Source organism: Eurypyga helias, unplaced genomic scaffold (genome assembly GCF_000690775.1).
Source record: "Eurypyga helias isolate BGI_N326 unplaced genomic scaffold, ASM69077v1 scaffold19109, whole genome shotgun sequence".
In the NCBI taxonomy this organism is placed as follows: Eukaryota; Metazoa; Chordata; class Aves; order Eurypygiformes; family Eurypygidae; genus Eurypyga; species Eurypyga helias.
This window is the reverse complement of record NW_010270316.1, coordinates 1,615-17,729: the sequence shown is the minus strand read 5'-3', so window position 1 is coordinate 17,729 and position 16,115 is coordinate 1,615. Positions and strand designations below refer to the sequence as shown.

The 16,115-nt window shown below is 40.6% G+C and overlaps 1 protein-coding gene across 1 annotated transcript in view; it reads left to right on the top strand.

Annotated features, from left to right (window-relative positions):
- Positions 1-12,581, top strand: part of LOC104514663 (dnaJ homolog subfamily C member 24-like) — a gene marked incomplete at its 3' end in the record, with an annotated part of 22,433 nt that extends 9,852 nt beyond the window's left edge. The window contains exon 2 of the mRNA XM_010158406.1: positions 12,443-12,581. Coding sequence (XP_010156708.1) covers positions 12,443-12,581 — 139 coding nt within the window. The remainder of the gene's footprint in view (positions 1-12,442) is intronic.
- Between the last annotated feature and the right edge of the window lie 3,534 nt (positions 12,582-16,115).

The window sequence follows — 16,115 nt, the reverse complement described above, 5'->3', positions numbered from 1 at the left end:
AAGTGGTAAGGGGGGGGGGGGGGAAGAGGGCGTGTAGTAAAATTCTTGGCTTAATCAGAGAGAGGGTTGAGGAAGTTTAAAATATGTGTAAGCAAGATAACTTTAAAAAAGAAAAAAATCCAAGATGCAAATTAATGAGTTGGACACTGTAATTATATGATTTTTTTTTTTAATTGTGCTTTAGAGGACCCTGATTTTCAAGAATTTGCAGTGTTGGATTGATAGTATCATCCTCCGGTTTTACTGCGCAGCTATTAGTGAATGGCAGGTTGTTGTGTACAGCAGTTCTCTGGCGTGTAGGTATGGGAAAGATTAATGTGTAAAACATGCAAGCGGTTGAATATTGTGTGGGGAAACTCAGACTGGTACTTGCACAATGATTTCTGATTATGGCAGACCATAAGCAAAAAGGAAGAAGAATAGACACCGTTTTCCCCAGCTAGCGTATCAGTGACTGGTGCTAGGAAAACGTCATGGAATGGATGAGGTACAAGAGATTAGAAGGAAAACAAGACTGTCTTTTTTTTATTTTTCCTCAAATGAGGAACACTTCCTATGAATAGGAATCATCCTGGGGATGAAGAGTGGAGGCTGGAATCGGTGTCAAAGCAGATAACAAGATCGGGTAGAAGGCTGGAGTTTTGAAAAAGCTTAAAGATCGTTGGTGTTTGGGGGGAAAAAAGGAAGAAGAGATGGATTGAGTAACGAATCAAGAAGATAAATTCCGTGCTCTTTTGTCCAGCTGTCTGTGGGTAGGCATCCTTTGTAGGGAAAGATTGAATGTCACAAGGAACTCTTCACTTTGTTTCTCCTCTTTGCAAGTGGAGCAAAAGCAGGCTACTCCTATGTTCCCTGCTCACTTCTGCCCATTGAGTGAGCATGTTGAAAAGATGGGTTGTGGGCTAGGAAAGCAAGTAAGATCTGGAATCATTCTTTTCATGGAAGGGAACAGGTTTCACATTTTGGAGCGAGTGCTTTGTTGGGAAATCACTGAAATAAGAAAAGCACCTTCAAAGTAATTGTGGTTTGTGCTGTTTTAACGTAAGATCACACCTCTTTTATTTTCCCACTTCCCCCTCCCCATTTCCAAATACTTGCCATGTGACGCTTTTCCATACTGAGTTGTGGAACCCGATCCAGTGAATGTACTCACTGCTTCCCGTGAGTATCCTAATAAAATGCAGGTACTACATTCCTGTTACTTTGGCAGATGAAATGAGTCCCATGTTTAGCCCGCTGAACATACATCTTGCCTGTTCCAGCCTTCCTGTGCAAGAAATGACCACGTAAGTTGAATTTAGAAAGGCCGTAGGGGAGGAAATGTGAAGCAGGTGTTTAAAAGCAATAAACTTTGTTGGCTTGGGTCTCCGTTTTGGATCACGCTGGCGTAGCGTGGAGGAACAATGAGATGGTTTGGGTAAGCTTCTAGTCAGCATTAGGTGGCAGTGGTGTGTTGTCTTTGGCAGCCGCTCCGTCGGTTGGGTTTTGCAGTCTTCGGTGCAGTATAATAAAGGGAGAAAACATGTATTTTATTCCTTACAGTTTTTATAAAATGCCGATTTAAGGTTATTCTGACTGTATGTGAGGGCAGCAGTTGTTTGGACATGTGTATACATAGGTGGGATTTGTTGCTGCCCAATATTCTGGACTTATTTTCTCATATGCAGTGTCTAACAGTGATAATATTAGTTGTAAATATTCTGATGAGAAATATGCTGTTAATGGCTAAATGAGTTTAGTTTTGCAGCCTTAACTTTTTCATAAGCTGTTACCATTTCTAACTTTAATATAACTTGATAGATGCAGTACAGTTTTATGCTTGTGTTTACTCTTTTTTTTTTTTTTCCTTGGGTAAAAAACAAATTTAGGCTGAAGAGAATGTTGGTAGGAACATAATTAACCTCTCAGCATGATGTTATTGTCACTCCAGATCGTAACTAAGTGTGGTTACCTTGTGACTTTTCTGGAGGGTTTTTCTCTTCATCCTTGTTTCTAACAGGTAAAGGATATCAAGGAGTTTCGAACTCATGTTGCATTGTATTAATTGGGCAGGATGATCAATTAATAGAGGAAGAGCAAGAAAGTGTTGACAGAACATGCTATCTAATTAGTACCTGACGAACCATGTAGGCCACAGAGCCCAGAGAGTAATGTTGCTTCAGGGTGGCTCCTTCACAAAACCTTTATATGCAATCTAAGCCTGTAGAAAAGCTTTAAAAAAAGAGTATTTCAGCATAGTTCCAGTGAAGAAAATCTTCATTGTCGAAAAACTTCATTCCACTGTAAACCTGGAGAAAGCTGGGGATGCTTAATTCATGGAAAGAGCTGGTATCGAAGTGTCAAGCCTGTGTTTTGTACTGTCTTGCTCTTCAAAATCATGAAGCCTTTTGTTTGTTTAGGTCTCTCTTTATGTAAGAAGTGAGCTACAAATTATGGAAATAGATTGAATAGTGGTTTTGTGTAATAAAACTGTGGGTGTTTTTGGAGTTGTAAGAAAGAAATACTAGGGCAGTAAGATTTCCTGATGGCTCATACGATAAACGGCAAGCAGAAGCATTCTAAGTGAAGAGCAGTTAGCATCACAGTGTTTTGAGGTTGCACCCCAACTGGTTTTCTATTACATATTGGTTTGTAATAGTTTTTCAGTTGAAAATTAAGTATTTGATATCTAGCAAGGTAGTACTGCCTGAAGTATTTGGTTATGGGTAGTTATGTATTTTCCTTTCATTTGTATAAATATATTGGTAATTAATCTGTACTGTTCATTCAGAAATTCTCCCTCCTCCCAAGACAGGAGTAAAGCTTAATATTTGTGTTGAAAACAAACATTTTTTTTCAAAATGAATTTTTCTCCTGCAGTTTTAAGGTTCTTTGTTTTACTGAAATAAAATTCTTCCTGTTTTAGAATACTTGTATTGAATAAATCACTTAATTTTTTTGTAAAATACTAAACTGTTTTTCCATCCTGCCCTAATTTAATGAGTTCAGCCTGTGAAGTTGGAGAATGGCTTCTTTCTGTGACCTTTCACTGTGTGCCACAGGGTGGGGGCCAAGTGCACGTTTGTCACCTCTTTTTCTTGGCCAGCACAAGTGGCTAAAATGTACTTTTTTTTTTTTTAAATTTAGTTATCCAAAAATTCAAATTCCAGTTTGATAAATTATAAAATAATTCAGTCTGTGTTCTGATTTAAGTCATCGCAGGGTGGGTTCTGTAAGGAAGAAAATCAGCCCTAAAGCGTAACCGCTGGTCTGCGTTGGTTCTGACCTGTGTGTCGCGCCCATGACCAGCATAGGTGATGGTTTGGAGTCAGGCGCTTGATTGCTCAGATAGAGATGTCCTATACCTGCGTAGGTAATACCAAACACGTGTGTTAATTCCATTACCTGCTGATGGGGATTTGTGGCTTGAAGTATTCAGTGTGACGGTGTATGTAAAATTAGCCAAAGTGTTAACTTTTAATTGTACTTATATAGCGCCTCGAGTGTTGCAATTGCATTCTATGGCCCCTCTTCATACTGTGTCCAGCAGGGAGACTGTTCACTTGATATTTTGGTGCTCTATCAGCTGATCTGGAACTTTCAGTCCGTGTTCCATAACTTGATTTTACGTGTTATTACAAGCTTTATAATGTCATAGTATAGAACCGGAGGTATGCACTTTTGTTGGGGTGTGGGGTGATGAGGGGAACCCACTCTCCTATACCCTGTTGAGCTCAGCCGTTGTATTTCAGATACGTAAGTCTAATTCTTGGGTAGTTCTAAACATAAACTTAGTGAGCCCTGAGAGCAGTAAAAGCAGAAGACCTAGTTCTGTGGTAATGATTGTGAGGTCTGGGTCACACTTTAAATTGCCTGAGGACAGACTTCAGGAAGGGAACCCTTTGTCCGAAACCTGAAGTCGCTGTGAACTTGGAAAGTAAGGTAGCTATTGCATCAGCCTCTCCTGTGCACAGGCTGCGGTAGGAGACTTTCAGATAGGCACTCCTGGATCAAAGCAACAAAATCTTCCATTGCCAAATGTAATTTCAGAAAGAGGAGGGATGCGGCACTGAGCTTAGTCCAAACTATTCCAGAACTGTGGGAATCTGAAGACTGAACACTGGCTTTTTGTGGAGAATGGGGTGAGGGGGAAGTGTACAAATACAGACAATGGTCAGCCCACCATATTACTTTGATTCTTGAAATGATTTAGAGGAGTTGCTGATTTTTTAGATATTTATAGGTGTGGCTTAAACATTGTGGTCATGTGGCCGGATTAAGGAATCTTGTTTTAAGAACTGACATTTTTATTAGAAAGAAATTAATCTGTGTGGTCCGTAGACAAGAAGATAAACGGATGAAATCCTATGACCCAATCCAGCCCTTGTTCAGAAGTTAATTTCCCCACATTTCTATGAGCATTTGGTCAGATCTAAACAGATTTGGTTGTTAGTTTAAATCTAGCCAAGGCTGGTGGTGTCTTAATTGCTACCACAGAGCAGCCATTTGGCCTGTGCGAGATGAGTGTTGTCAAGGTACCTTCTGCAAGGCGGACATTCATCCACTGGGAACGTATCAAGAAAGTTTTCATTAATTGGTCCCTTTGTTGGCATTTGTGGCAGAGCGGCCAAAAACTGAGTATGAACAGACACTCTGTGTCAGAGGGTGAGATTTATTGGCAAGTCCCAGTAAAAACTGGTATTTACTACATCTATTGTAGGCAGGGGTAAAGGACTTTCCTCCCAGGAACAGCTTAAATTTACTCTTTTTTTTTTAAAGGCAGGGAAATGTAACAAGAACCCAGACTACAGTCAGAAATTAAATAGGAAATGGCTAGTTAATATATTTTCTTCTTAACGCTGACGGTCTTGCAGCTTCCTTTTAATATGACGTGAAGTGTTATGATGAGCTACAGACAGATTTGCATGGACCTATGAATACTGCTCTCGGATGAGAACACTGAACAGTTTTTGTCCTGACCTCATTAGCTTAACCTGTAGATAACAAAAATTACAGTTGATAACATAAATGTCGCGTAAAGTATGCAAAATGTTTTTAAACGTGGTTTCCAATGTTGATGGTTTTTATGTTTGTGTTAACTCCTGTATTTTGTTCTTTTTGTTTTGTTTAACGGATGCACTTAATTATATTGTAGGGGACAGCCTGGTAATATTTGTGTGTTTTGTTCTAGTGCAAACTTTGTGTAGACAGAGACTGTTTGTGTTAGGCTTGCTGTTCTGCTTGCTTATGCCCATTTTGTTGGAAAATTAGCATTTTAGCATATTTCATGATGTGGAATACATAAAATAATAGATTAGACGTATTAACCTAATAAACTGTCGTGTATTGAGTCTGAGAGAGAATTCAGATTCTGAAATGTGAATATACTGGCTCTTCAACATTGAGCTTTGAATACAAAAATAAATAGATTGAACCTCCCAAATACTGATAATGTGATTGTTGTTTTTTTTTTTAAAGTGGTTGGTATTACTCTGTGCGGTTCAAGTAAAGAGTCAAAGTCTCATTCAGTTGGATTCCTAGCCATGAGTCTGGCTGTGTTTGAAAACAATGGCTTGGGGTCTCTCTCCTTCCAGCTGCTTCCAGTGATGCCCCCTCATTCTCCTTCTCTTCCGAACAGGATAGTATCCAACTCTTAGCCCACTCCCCTAGCTCTCCTGTCGGCGGAAACGGACGTCGTTGGTCTGTACTGCTGTTATCTCATACTAACCAGTGCTTATCCGTGGTGGCTTTCACTTCTGCAGTGTTAATCCAACCGACACTTTGCATCCCAGTTTTGTGACTTTTACCTCTTCTGTTTGCAATTTTAATTCAGTTCTGTCATTCATCAGAAATGGTAGCTTTGCCAGATGTGAAGCAGTGCTGTTTGTAAAGTTCAGGTTGAATTTCTCTTCCCTGACCATTACCGAGTGTTTTTCACCACTGCTTATTTTTTAATATAAATACAGATCTTTGCAAATTCCAGGAAATATTGTAGTTGTGGCATTGGTCATGAATCCTGTGGCTTCCTGTTACTTTTACTGTGACAAATAAAACAGATAATTCATACTTGGCTTAGAAATCTCACTTCTAGCTGCAATACGTGGAAAAAACCCCAGTCAAGCTATAAAACTATCATAGCTGCTACTATATGCCTCACCTGGAGAAAGCGAGAAGGATTCTAAGAGATACCAAATACATTTCAGATGTTAATATTCTATCACTGACTCTTATTTACAGCTTAGATTTAGCCATCAGATGTAGTCCCTGCAACAGCATGAGTACTTGAATGCATGGAAGTAATCCTCTGTTAAAATCTCACTAGATTTACCCAGGAATGTAGGGCACATCTCTACCTTTAAATACATCCCTTATTCGAACGCAGGCACACGTTGCCAATTGAAATGAAGCAGGAGTTAAACTTGTCAGTTTATTTTAGCAGATACAGGTAACCTCAGAGAGAAAAATCTTTAGCAAATCTGATAGTTTAGAAATTTACTATGCTGTAACTATTGGTAGTACTGACTGCTTAGTGGTTACTTTATGACTCATGATAATAAGTCCAGAATAGTCTAACTTTTTTGATTTTTCAGCTCTAATGGTTTTATCATTGTTCTTTACTTTTGAATTTTAGAAGCTTACTAATGGTTTCTCTTACAAAACCAAAAAGACTGACAATATTTCTCTGAAATTATTGTCTTGGCAGAGGAGGTCAAGATTTAATGCATCCACATGTGATTCATCCTTTTTATATCACTTTTTATTTTGCTGCTGAAGACTTCTCCAAATGTTTGACAGCTTTGCATGAAGTCTTGGAAACTAGGGAAGACAAAGCTGTAGGAAGTGAGGAGTTATTTTAACTTATTTTAACCAGGAAAAAAATTAAAGCTGATCTGCTTCATTTGCCTCTGGAAAAATAGAAAGTTTACATTTTAAATAGGCTTACTTAAAAACAGGTCGTTTTAGCGGGGGGGGAGTTTTGTAGAGTTATCTGTTAAATGCACATTAGTCGATTAAAGCACTTTTTGATAACTTCAACAAAAACTTGAAGTAGTCATAGTTTTAGTAGAAAATCAAGCCTCCTGTTTTGACGTAGGGAATTGGGGATGTGGTGCATCTTTGGGTTTTTTTGAAGTGAATACCCCTTATACACAGGACAAAATAATCATGATAATGTATAAATTAATAAATGAGAAGGAATAGCACTTTTTTAACCTTTTCTACATAATCAGCCTTTTCAATTGGTCATGTGGAAAAGTTGTTATGGGAAAAAATTTGGCTATGCTGAGCAGTATTCCACAGTTTAGCAAGATATTACAAACTTAGTGTAAAACCTCTGCCTGTATGCTTCACCCCTCCCCTCCCAGTAAGTCGTATTAAGGTGATTCTCACTGGGTGCTGTTTCTTTTCCTTTTTCAAAATAAATTCATGAGCACTGCTAAGAAATGTACCTTAAATTGATTTAACTGGAGGTTTTCTGCACGCTAATTTGAATTTGATTAAAATCAGCCAAGCCTATTACATTTATTGCAGGAAGTTAAGCAACTCGTACAAGTGTTAGGAGGATAGGGACCTTAGTGTGTCACCCGCGTTGCGTGAGTTGTTCCGCCAGCTATCTTAGCTCATCTGTGGCGTGAGGGTTCCTAAGGCCCGTCGGTATGGTTATTGAGGTGTAATAGCATTACAGTTATTGACCAAATGAGCTTTATTCCGGGGATTAATGTTGCAATTCCTGAAGCGCAGACGGGACCAAACTTGGTGGAGTATCAAGTCGGCAGAAATGAAGAATGCAGCAGTCGAGTGTGCTGCAGTGTGTTCCAAACTCGTACAAACCTTGTGGGTTCCTTCCATAATGGAAAGATCACAGTTTCCTAAGAAAAGGAGAGGTCATGAGGTTTACTTGTGGGGATTGTTTTACTTGACTTGTTAGTTGAACTCGTTAATGATGGCTGTAATTACAAGCTAAAAGTTTGCAGCTGTAGTTGTGAGGCTGTTTGCTGATGATGCAAAGCAAGGCTCGGAGATGCAGGAATCTGTAAGAAAGCAGCAGACAGGTACTTTGAGCCCTGTCAGTGTATGATGGAACTCAAGTAATTTTTGAAGAGTAGCTTTTAATTACCCGCTAAATGCTGTTGCATTCAACACCCTTTTTGTGAGACCAAGTTTGGTCACTTGTTTTTTATTCTGTAGTAGGTATCAAAGGCAATAGACGAACATAACAAAATACAGTTAATTTATCTCAGCAAAGATGTTCCATGGAAAATACTCAAAGTTTTTGGATACTTATGACTGTGAACTGAACCTGTATCCATGTTTCAGAGTATGTTTGTCCCACTGTACACAAACTGCTGAAAAGTAGTCTAATGTATATTAAAAATAACAGTTCAATACAGCTTTTTTAGGTAAAATAATGATATTGTAATTGAAAAGAGCTTGAATTTGTATAGTAGAATACACTGATTTTCAGTAAAGTACTAAAAATTTCATCATCTGTAACAGATAATGTTTCAAATGTTTGTCATTTGAGCTTTGGACTTCAACGTTCATTCTTTTTCAGATTTTTCTTACTGACTGTAAAACTAAATGAAACACACCCACAAAATAAAAATGAATCCTTACACCAAGAGCCAGAGGCCTCAAGAAATACTACAACAATGTGATATTTCAGATAAATGTCAGGGGAGCGCGCAGTGTTGCCTGTATGTGTAAGGTACTTTTTTATACGTGTAAGGTACTTTTTTTATACTGAACAGGTGAACTAATGTATTTCCATTATCAATCAGTTTGTTTTTAACATTCACAGAAACTACAAAGCATCATCTGCTGTAAAGTGATGTAAATTCTGGACACTTTAGTAACAAAGAAATTAGCCAATTACTTCTAGTAGAGGTGTAAAACAGGAAAGCTTTTGAGAAGGGGTATGGCAGGAGGCATTGTGGGCTCTAACATTTGGAGTAAGAACTTACAACTGGGAGCATAGAGAGAGAGATGAGCAGTAGTTCAGCTTGAGTAGAAGGAGATAGGCTGAGTAGGAACGGGCTTGTCTGTTTCCATTGCAGAGCTGGTCCAGGGTTGCAGCTGAGGTTAAGCCAGAAATACGGCTGAACGGGAAAAGAGGAGGAGATGGAAACGTACATCGTGTTTCAGTTCCCTCAAAGCCAACCCCTGGCTCTGAGGCGGCTCCTCCGAAGAGTGTGCTGGAGAGGGAGGAGAATCGGAAGCAAGAGTATGGTAACCAAGAACGGGGGAGCACACGAAAACGTGATTAGTGTCTGAGGTATTGATGGATGGAGGGCGTTATTACCTCTCCCAACTTCAGCTATTAGGAGGTTGGTCGCAGCTTTGGGTCCTCTGCGGCCGGTGTCCGAGCTGGCGGAGCAGCCTCTGGAAGAGCCGGTGGAGAGGACACCTCATGTGTTCTCAGAGGTGAGAGCGAGCCGGCCGGGCAGCTGAATCAAGAGTGGGGTTTTGCTACAACAGGCATTTTTGGGTTTTGATCACCAAGCTGGAGAGTAGGAAAAGAGAGCCAGTGAGAACAGGTACATAATGAATTCAGAATACATGGGGTCCCTGGAGGGGGGGAAATAAAAAAGGGATTAGTGTAAAAGAGCAGAGGTTTGAGCATTTTCTTAGTGCAGATGTAGACTGCTGAAGGCCTCGGATGGTAAGAGAGGAAAGAAGCCCAACAGAGGAGGGAGAAAATCCTTTCAGAAAGCATGGAGGCCAAAAATGGATATGTATATATTTTAATTAGTAGAACCCCTACAATGCAGTTGGTATTAGTTACATGAAACTGTAGTCTTTCCAAGAGAAAAACTGCATATGCTACAAATACTCAATTTTTCCACATCTGTAGGAAAGAAGCTAAAAGCTAAATCATAGATGTGAGGAATAATGTATTTTCTCCATTTTAAGAAATGAACTGTATAGCCTTTTCTGCACTGACTGTTACTTTTCCAAAGCAGCTTTGTGACATTTGTGGCTTACTGGGATTAGTCAGTGAAAACCAGTATAGTCTAAAGTTATTTTTCAGTCAGGCAAAGTTTTGGTGCGAGAAGGGAAAAGTGTGACCAGTTTCACGGTGGTGTTTTCTCAATATTCTTGGCAGGAGAGGAGGTGGTATTCTTGGTGCTGGTTTGGGCAAACGGTCAGGAATGTTTTCACGTATCTGTAAGAAACTGATCCGAGAAGGTGGGGTTTTGTGCTCAATCCAAACGTGTCCCAGTACGAGCAACGGATTTGGGGCAGTGCTGTTTGGACGCAGTTAAGCTTCAGTGTACAATGTCTGGAGTACTAGTCCTTGAAGAGGCCTTGTTGGGTGCAAGCCTGTGGGAGAATGTCCCCAGGGTCATCCAAATGGAGTGAAATACACAGTGGTCCTACAACTCTCTTTTTAGGTATTACAATTAACCCTACAGTATTTGGGGTGGACCCAGATTTTAAGTATAGTATCTGAAATGTGTTAAAGAAATATTTTTAGATAAAATACTGCTTTGAGGAGTAGCTGCTGGGTGCATACCTCAAACATAATTGTTAAAATAAATAACGTTGCCAAAAAGAAACCGTGGAAGTCTTTAATGTGATCTATTTTGCCTTCTGTGCTTATTAAGCATTGATTTTATGGTGGGTTTTTTTTTTTAATGACCTATCACAAACGTGGTATACCATCAACCACCAATTTTCAAAATGCTATTAAAATTGAAATACAACTGGAAATGCTAAGGGTTCAGAAAAAGGGATTTGAAAACAAATAATTCAGTTAAATGACTTTCACGGTACAACACGATGCGTGCTGACAGGACACTGAGTTAATGCCCCAAATAAAGGTGTAATTACTGGCTTTCTAGTGAGCTGATTAGAATACAATGGCTAAATGCAATGACCACAAACTTTTGATTTGTCTGAACCTTAGCATTTTGTCATCATTTGGGGAGACAAAAAGGGGTCTCTGAGAGAAGCCTTTGCGTGTTGCCACTGTGCTTCAGCTGTATTCTCAGCAAGCTGAAAGCTAGTCCTCGGTCTTGAACGCAGCGATGGCTTCAAGTGTGTTTGCTTGTAGGGTGTACATGGGTATGGATGTCATGCTTGAGGCTGCAGGTACATTCGCTTGTATCTGGGAAAATACAGGTGAACTAACCTGACTCAAATCTGAGCATTTTTCTGCTCGTTCTCCTGTTGCCGTACAGGGGTTCATCCGGGTAATACCCACCAGTGCAGGTGGCAGGTACGTACATCAGTGAGCAGACAGACCCCAGCAGGAGGGGGCCTTGTCAAGGCTGAATGTTATGAAGCACACGTGATATTAGTATTGCTTTCCTTCCTGTCCAAAATCAACTATAAACTAAAACAGAGGGATCCAGTTAATCAGAAATCTGCTCAAACACTTGTACAACAGGTGTTCTTGTGTCTTAAAATCTGCTGTACCTTTCGGTGCCCCAGCTGATGTTAGTGGAAAGGGCAGAAGCTAAAGCTCCAGGATAAGGAATATCTTGATTTATAACACAGTTAACAGCTGATAAGTCTGATCATGTGGCAACTTTTTCATCTTAAGTGCTGTTTCCTGTTGGTCCATCACTTATACTGAGCAATTTAAAATACCAAAGAATAAGGGGTTGTTGGAGGTGAATTAAAGCTACAGGAAGATGGAGCTTCAAGGGTTCATTTTCAATAGATATTTGAAACAAAAAGGAATCAGAATGTTCTGTTCAGAACCTGTAGTGCAAGTGGTAAAGAAACCATATTACTGTTTTAATTATTATTGCCTATTTAACATGAGATTTCTTGCAGCCATGTCCTTGAATAACCGTTTCTTAACTAAAATGACACAATTTTGTAGCCAGTGATCCATGACTTTAAATATTTGGAAGGGCTATTGATTCACTGAGCAGGAAGAAATTAAAGATGTTGAGGCATATCCTCAAAAGTAGAATTACATGTATTATAAATCATATTTGATTGTGTGTGTTCGAGTTACCATTTCAATAGTTTTAAAGAGCGAGGTACATGTAATCGGCCTTCAATTTCTCAGTAGTAGCCATCACTAAACCGTGGTGGTGGTGTTTAAACCAGCTGTGTGTAGTATTACGGGAGCTGCTAGCACCTACAGCACCTCCTCTCGTTCCCGTGTCCTGGCCCTCTGCATGTACCTGTTTGTGGTAGCCATTCTCTCTAGGTAAATTGTCCATAAGACCAATGATTCCATCAGCAAATTATCCAGAAAATGCCGTCAGTGCTCATGGTGACATTTGTGCCACTGGTGGGTTTGTTGCCATTTCAGTGGTCTAATTAAATTGGCAGTTTTGTCTTGTGCCAGCGTCGTCGTCTCCCTTCCTTCGGCACCTTAGCTCAGACCTTCTCCTTTTCTGTGTCCTTTTAACTGAATATCAAATGCATTATCGATTGCTCCTCTTCCACTCCCCTCCACGGGTTTTTCTTTATCCTTTTTTTTTTTCTTTTTGATTGGCAGTATCATCCCGACAAACAGAAGGCAGATGCGCCAGCAGGAGAAGTGGAGGAGCGTGTGCAGAGGTTCATCGAAATTGATCAAGCGTGGAAAATTCTAGGGAACGAAGAGACAAAAAAAGAGTATGACCTGCAGCAGCATGGTATGTTCCTGCCAAGGAGTGCTGTAGTGGCAGCAGCTCTTGAAATAAGCAGGGTCTGGAAGTGGTAGTTGGATGGTATTTTAAAATGCTGTTTATCGCTGAACCAAGCGGTTCTTTTGCTCCTGTCCCACTTTCAGATGTGGATCCATTATTTATAGCTCTTGCTACACATACAGGAGCTAGTGAAAACATTGAAATACTTCCAACAAAACCTTAGGTGGCATTATTCCTAATAATTTGAATGCCTATGAGATTTACGTTAATTACAGACCTCAGCCCCTTGTGTTTTATTAAGGCAGCTTCGCTAAGCGTTCTTAAAATGAAGCGTTACGCTACGTTTTGTTGCAGTCTCTTAGGTCTAGGTATTAATGCATTTATACCTACCGTTGGGTCGGAACGCGCGTCGGGCTCGTTAAGACACGCTCGTTTTGGCTGTGCGTGTGTTACGGCAGCTTTCATCATTCACCTGCAGTCTAAGCCAGCCTTTTTAAAGCAGGTTTATAAATCATATTTTAATATAGCACGTTAACTGGGCAGCTCTAGCATGCATTTCTTTTTATACCTCTCGGAAAATAGCTTCTTAAAACAGTGACAGGCTGTTGTGAGAAAGAAAGGGGGGAAATGTAGGTCAGGTCTGTCACACATGGGCTACCATTACATGAAGTGATAGGCTGTCTTTCTGCTCTGGCCTCAGGATAGGAGTCCCTCAGCCTTCCATTAGAACCTTCAATAAATGTATATCCACCCTACATGTTAATGGGGGGAGTCAATAATAGCGTATTGCCTGTGGGGAAAACACTCCGTCGCACTCTGCGGTAACACGCTCCGGCCCGGCATTGACGTGTAGCCACCACCACTTCTGAATGTGTCTGATAAAAGCCCACTGTCTCTGCAGCTTGTTATTGAATTCTCTTCCATTGTACGTTGGCACACCATCAGACCTTTCTCTCTTGTGCTGATTTTTAACTCCCCTGCCGCTGCGGATACCAGAACTTTGAGAGACAAAGGCATAGTCATTCTGGCAGATATGCATCACTGCAGGATAAAGAGAGTGATATATAATTGTATATACCCAGTGTGAATTCTCTAGTTAAATCATCTCGTGTTTCAGACTGTGTGTGGGTTTTGGAAAAGAGGGTGGAGGGCTGAAAACAGAATTGTTTGAATAAATATTTAAAAAGAATTCATCTCGCCCTGATTGGTTATGTAGGCAGGATTAAGGTCAAGCTGAAATAAATTTTCATCTCAAACGTATAGGTTTTTTTTAAAGGCCTGAATGTGATGCCATCACAGGAGTTTCTGCTACCCAGTGCTCTCGTACTCTCAGCACTGTAGCACTGGCTGTCTTCCTTTTTCACAAATTGAACGTGCACGGGGGGAAAAAACAAGTATCAGAGCTTAGGTTAGAAGTCTTGTGTCTCTAGTGAGTTTTACCTAGACCTTAAATACAGACCAGGAGGTTCTCCTTTGCTTGGGTCAGGTTAATCACTGAAGTTGAGAGCTACACGAAGATTTAATAAGCCACTTTGTTTTCCCATGTAATTTAAGGACCTGGCTATAAATTAGTTTTGATGAAAATAATTCAATAGTATATCTTAAAGGTTGTCTGTATTTCCTGAGATTCTTTTGCATCCCGATGAGTTCTTCGAAAAGCCGTCTCAAGATTCTGTAAAAAAACCCTGCGTAAATAAGGAAAAAAAACTGTACCTTTTTTTACGCAGGTACTTGGTGGCAGTACGCTAACGGGATAGACGTATTTTAACACAGAGGGTGCTGCTCCCAGAGGACCCGTCTTTCGGACGAAGCCACACGTAACGCGCGTGGGCAGCGTCGCCGCGTTCTCCGCCGTGTTACTCCCCGCAGCGCAAGGGTGGTGAAATCAATTCAGCTTCTTTGCTTGCCAGGTGGCTTCTGAAGTTGCGATTGTAGACAAATTCGTAGACACTGCTGCAAAAAGCTCATGGAAAGAAAGAAAATGGGCCAGCAGCTGCGGGGCGTAACGAGGAGAGAGAATACAGCAAGCTGGGGAGCCTGGGAAGCAGAATCGGAAGGGCGGCAGCGCGCGTGTGCGTGTGGCTGCCAGGCAGCAGGAAGCCCTTTGCACCGTCGCCTCTTCCCACTTCACACGTTGCTTGTTTGCGTGTACCACCTTCTTTTATACCAACTAAATCTTTTGTTTCTTGGCCTAGAAATTCACTGGCCAGAGAAGCTCTAAGAAGGTGAAATTTGGAGGGGCTCTCTGGGTTGGTTTTTTACTGAATGCTTAACAAGTGAATGTGCCTTCATATCGTAATACTTCTTTTCTCTGAGGGTATCACAATGGTCTGCTACTAATTTTCTGTGCCTTCAGGCCATAGTATTAAAAAGGCCAAACCTTAAACCACTGAGAGGTTTATTTAGGTTATTCCATCCCAAAAGCAGGAGTTAATCTTTGTCGAACCCTTCGACGTCCCTGTCGGCCCACTTCTCTATCCTGTCAGGGTCCCTTTGAATAGCAGCCCTGCGACTTTTGTGCGTTTTTGTTGACCAAGTACAAAGGAAGCGTGTATCTAAACAATCACATAATCGAGTTAATTGATTTTAGTAATTCATTTTAATTATTGATTAATGGAAAGGTCACAATTTAATTGGTAACCTAGAGATTTGGATTAATTTCTGATACTAAATGTAGCAAATAATTCAAAGCTAGCAATGGGATTGACACTAAAACCCATTTATATATATTTTTGGGGCTGGGGGTGGAGAAATTAAAGAATCTAGGGCTTTTTCCATCTATGGCTCCAGTGAGGTTCTGTCCAGGATAATGTGTTTTTACATGATGGACAGAGGTGTCCGTGAAGCCCAGGTGTATACAGGGTGGGGGATGTAATCACCAGTAGTTTTCACACCACAGCACATCTTTCAATTTTTTCATTAAGTTTTTAGAAAAATATTGCAGATACAGTTTCCATACATACCCCAGCATGGTTTTCCTTTTGTTTTTCCATCATTTCTTAGGCATAGGGAATTGCAGGTCCTAACTGGAATTGCCAGTGTTCCAGCTTGCGCCCTTTGTTTCTGAGAACAAGTCTGGTTCCACCCCCTTTGTACCTGCCCTTTAGGCAGTGAGGCACAACAAAAATCATTAGTTAGCTTAAGATAGCTGATTTTAAACCACGTAGTCACTGGTTCAGCTTTCACTGACAATGCCAATCTCTTTAAATCCTGGAAAATCTTTGAGGAAACTCATGGAAGTTTGTGCTCAGGTTTAGAAAGGGAATCTTGTACAGGTGCGGTCATGAAGTTGGAAAATGAGAAACCAAGCTAAACAGAAGGTAGCTTCTTCCCCCATTCCTCTTCTAGTACAGTAACCTGCAAAGACTGTTTTGGAGATGGACGCTTTCCCTCCTGCTCCAGCATTCCCTCCTGCTCCAGCAATGAAGTGATGATTCCGTATCTGACATCAAGATGCCTTACGTAGTTTGGTAAATAGGGTGCCAGGAGAATAACCCCATGAATCCACCAGGAAAACAAGCAGGAGGAAAGGCTGCCGAA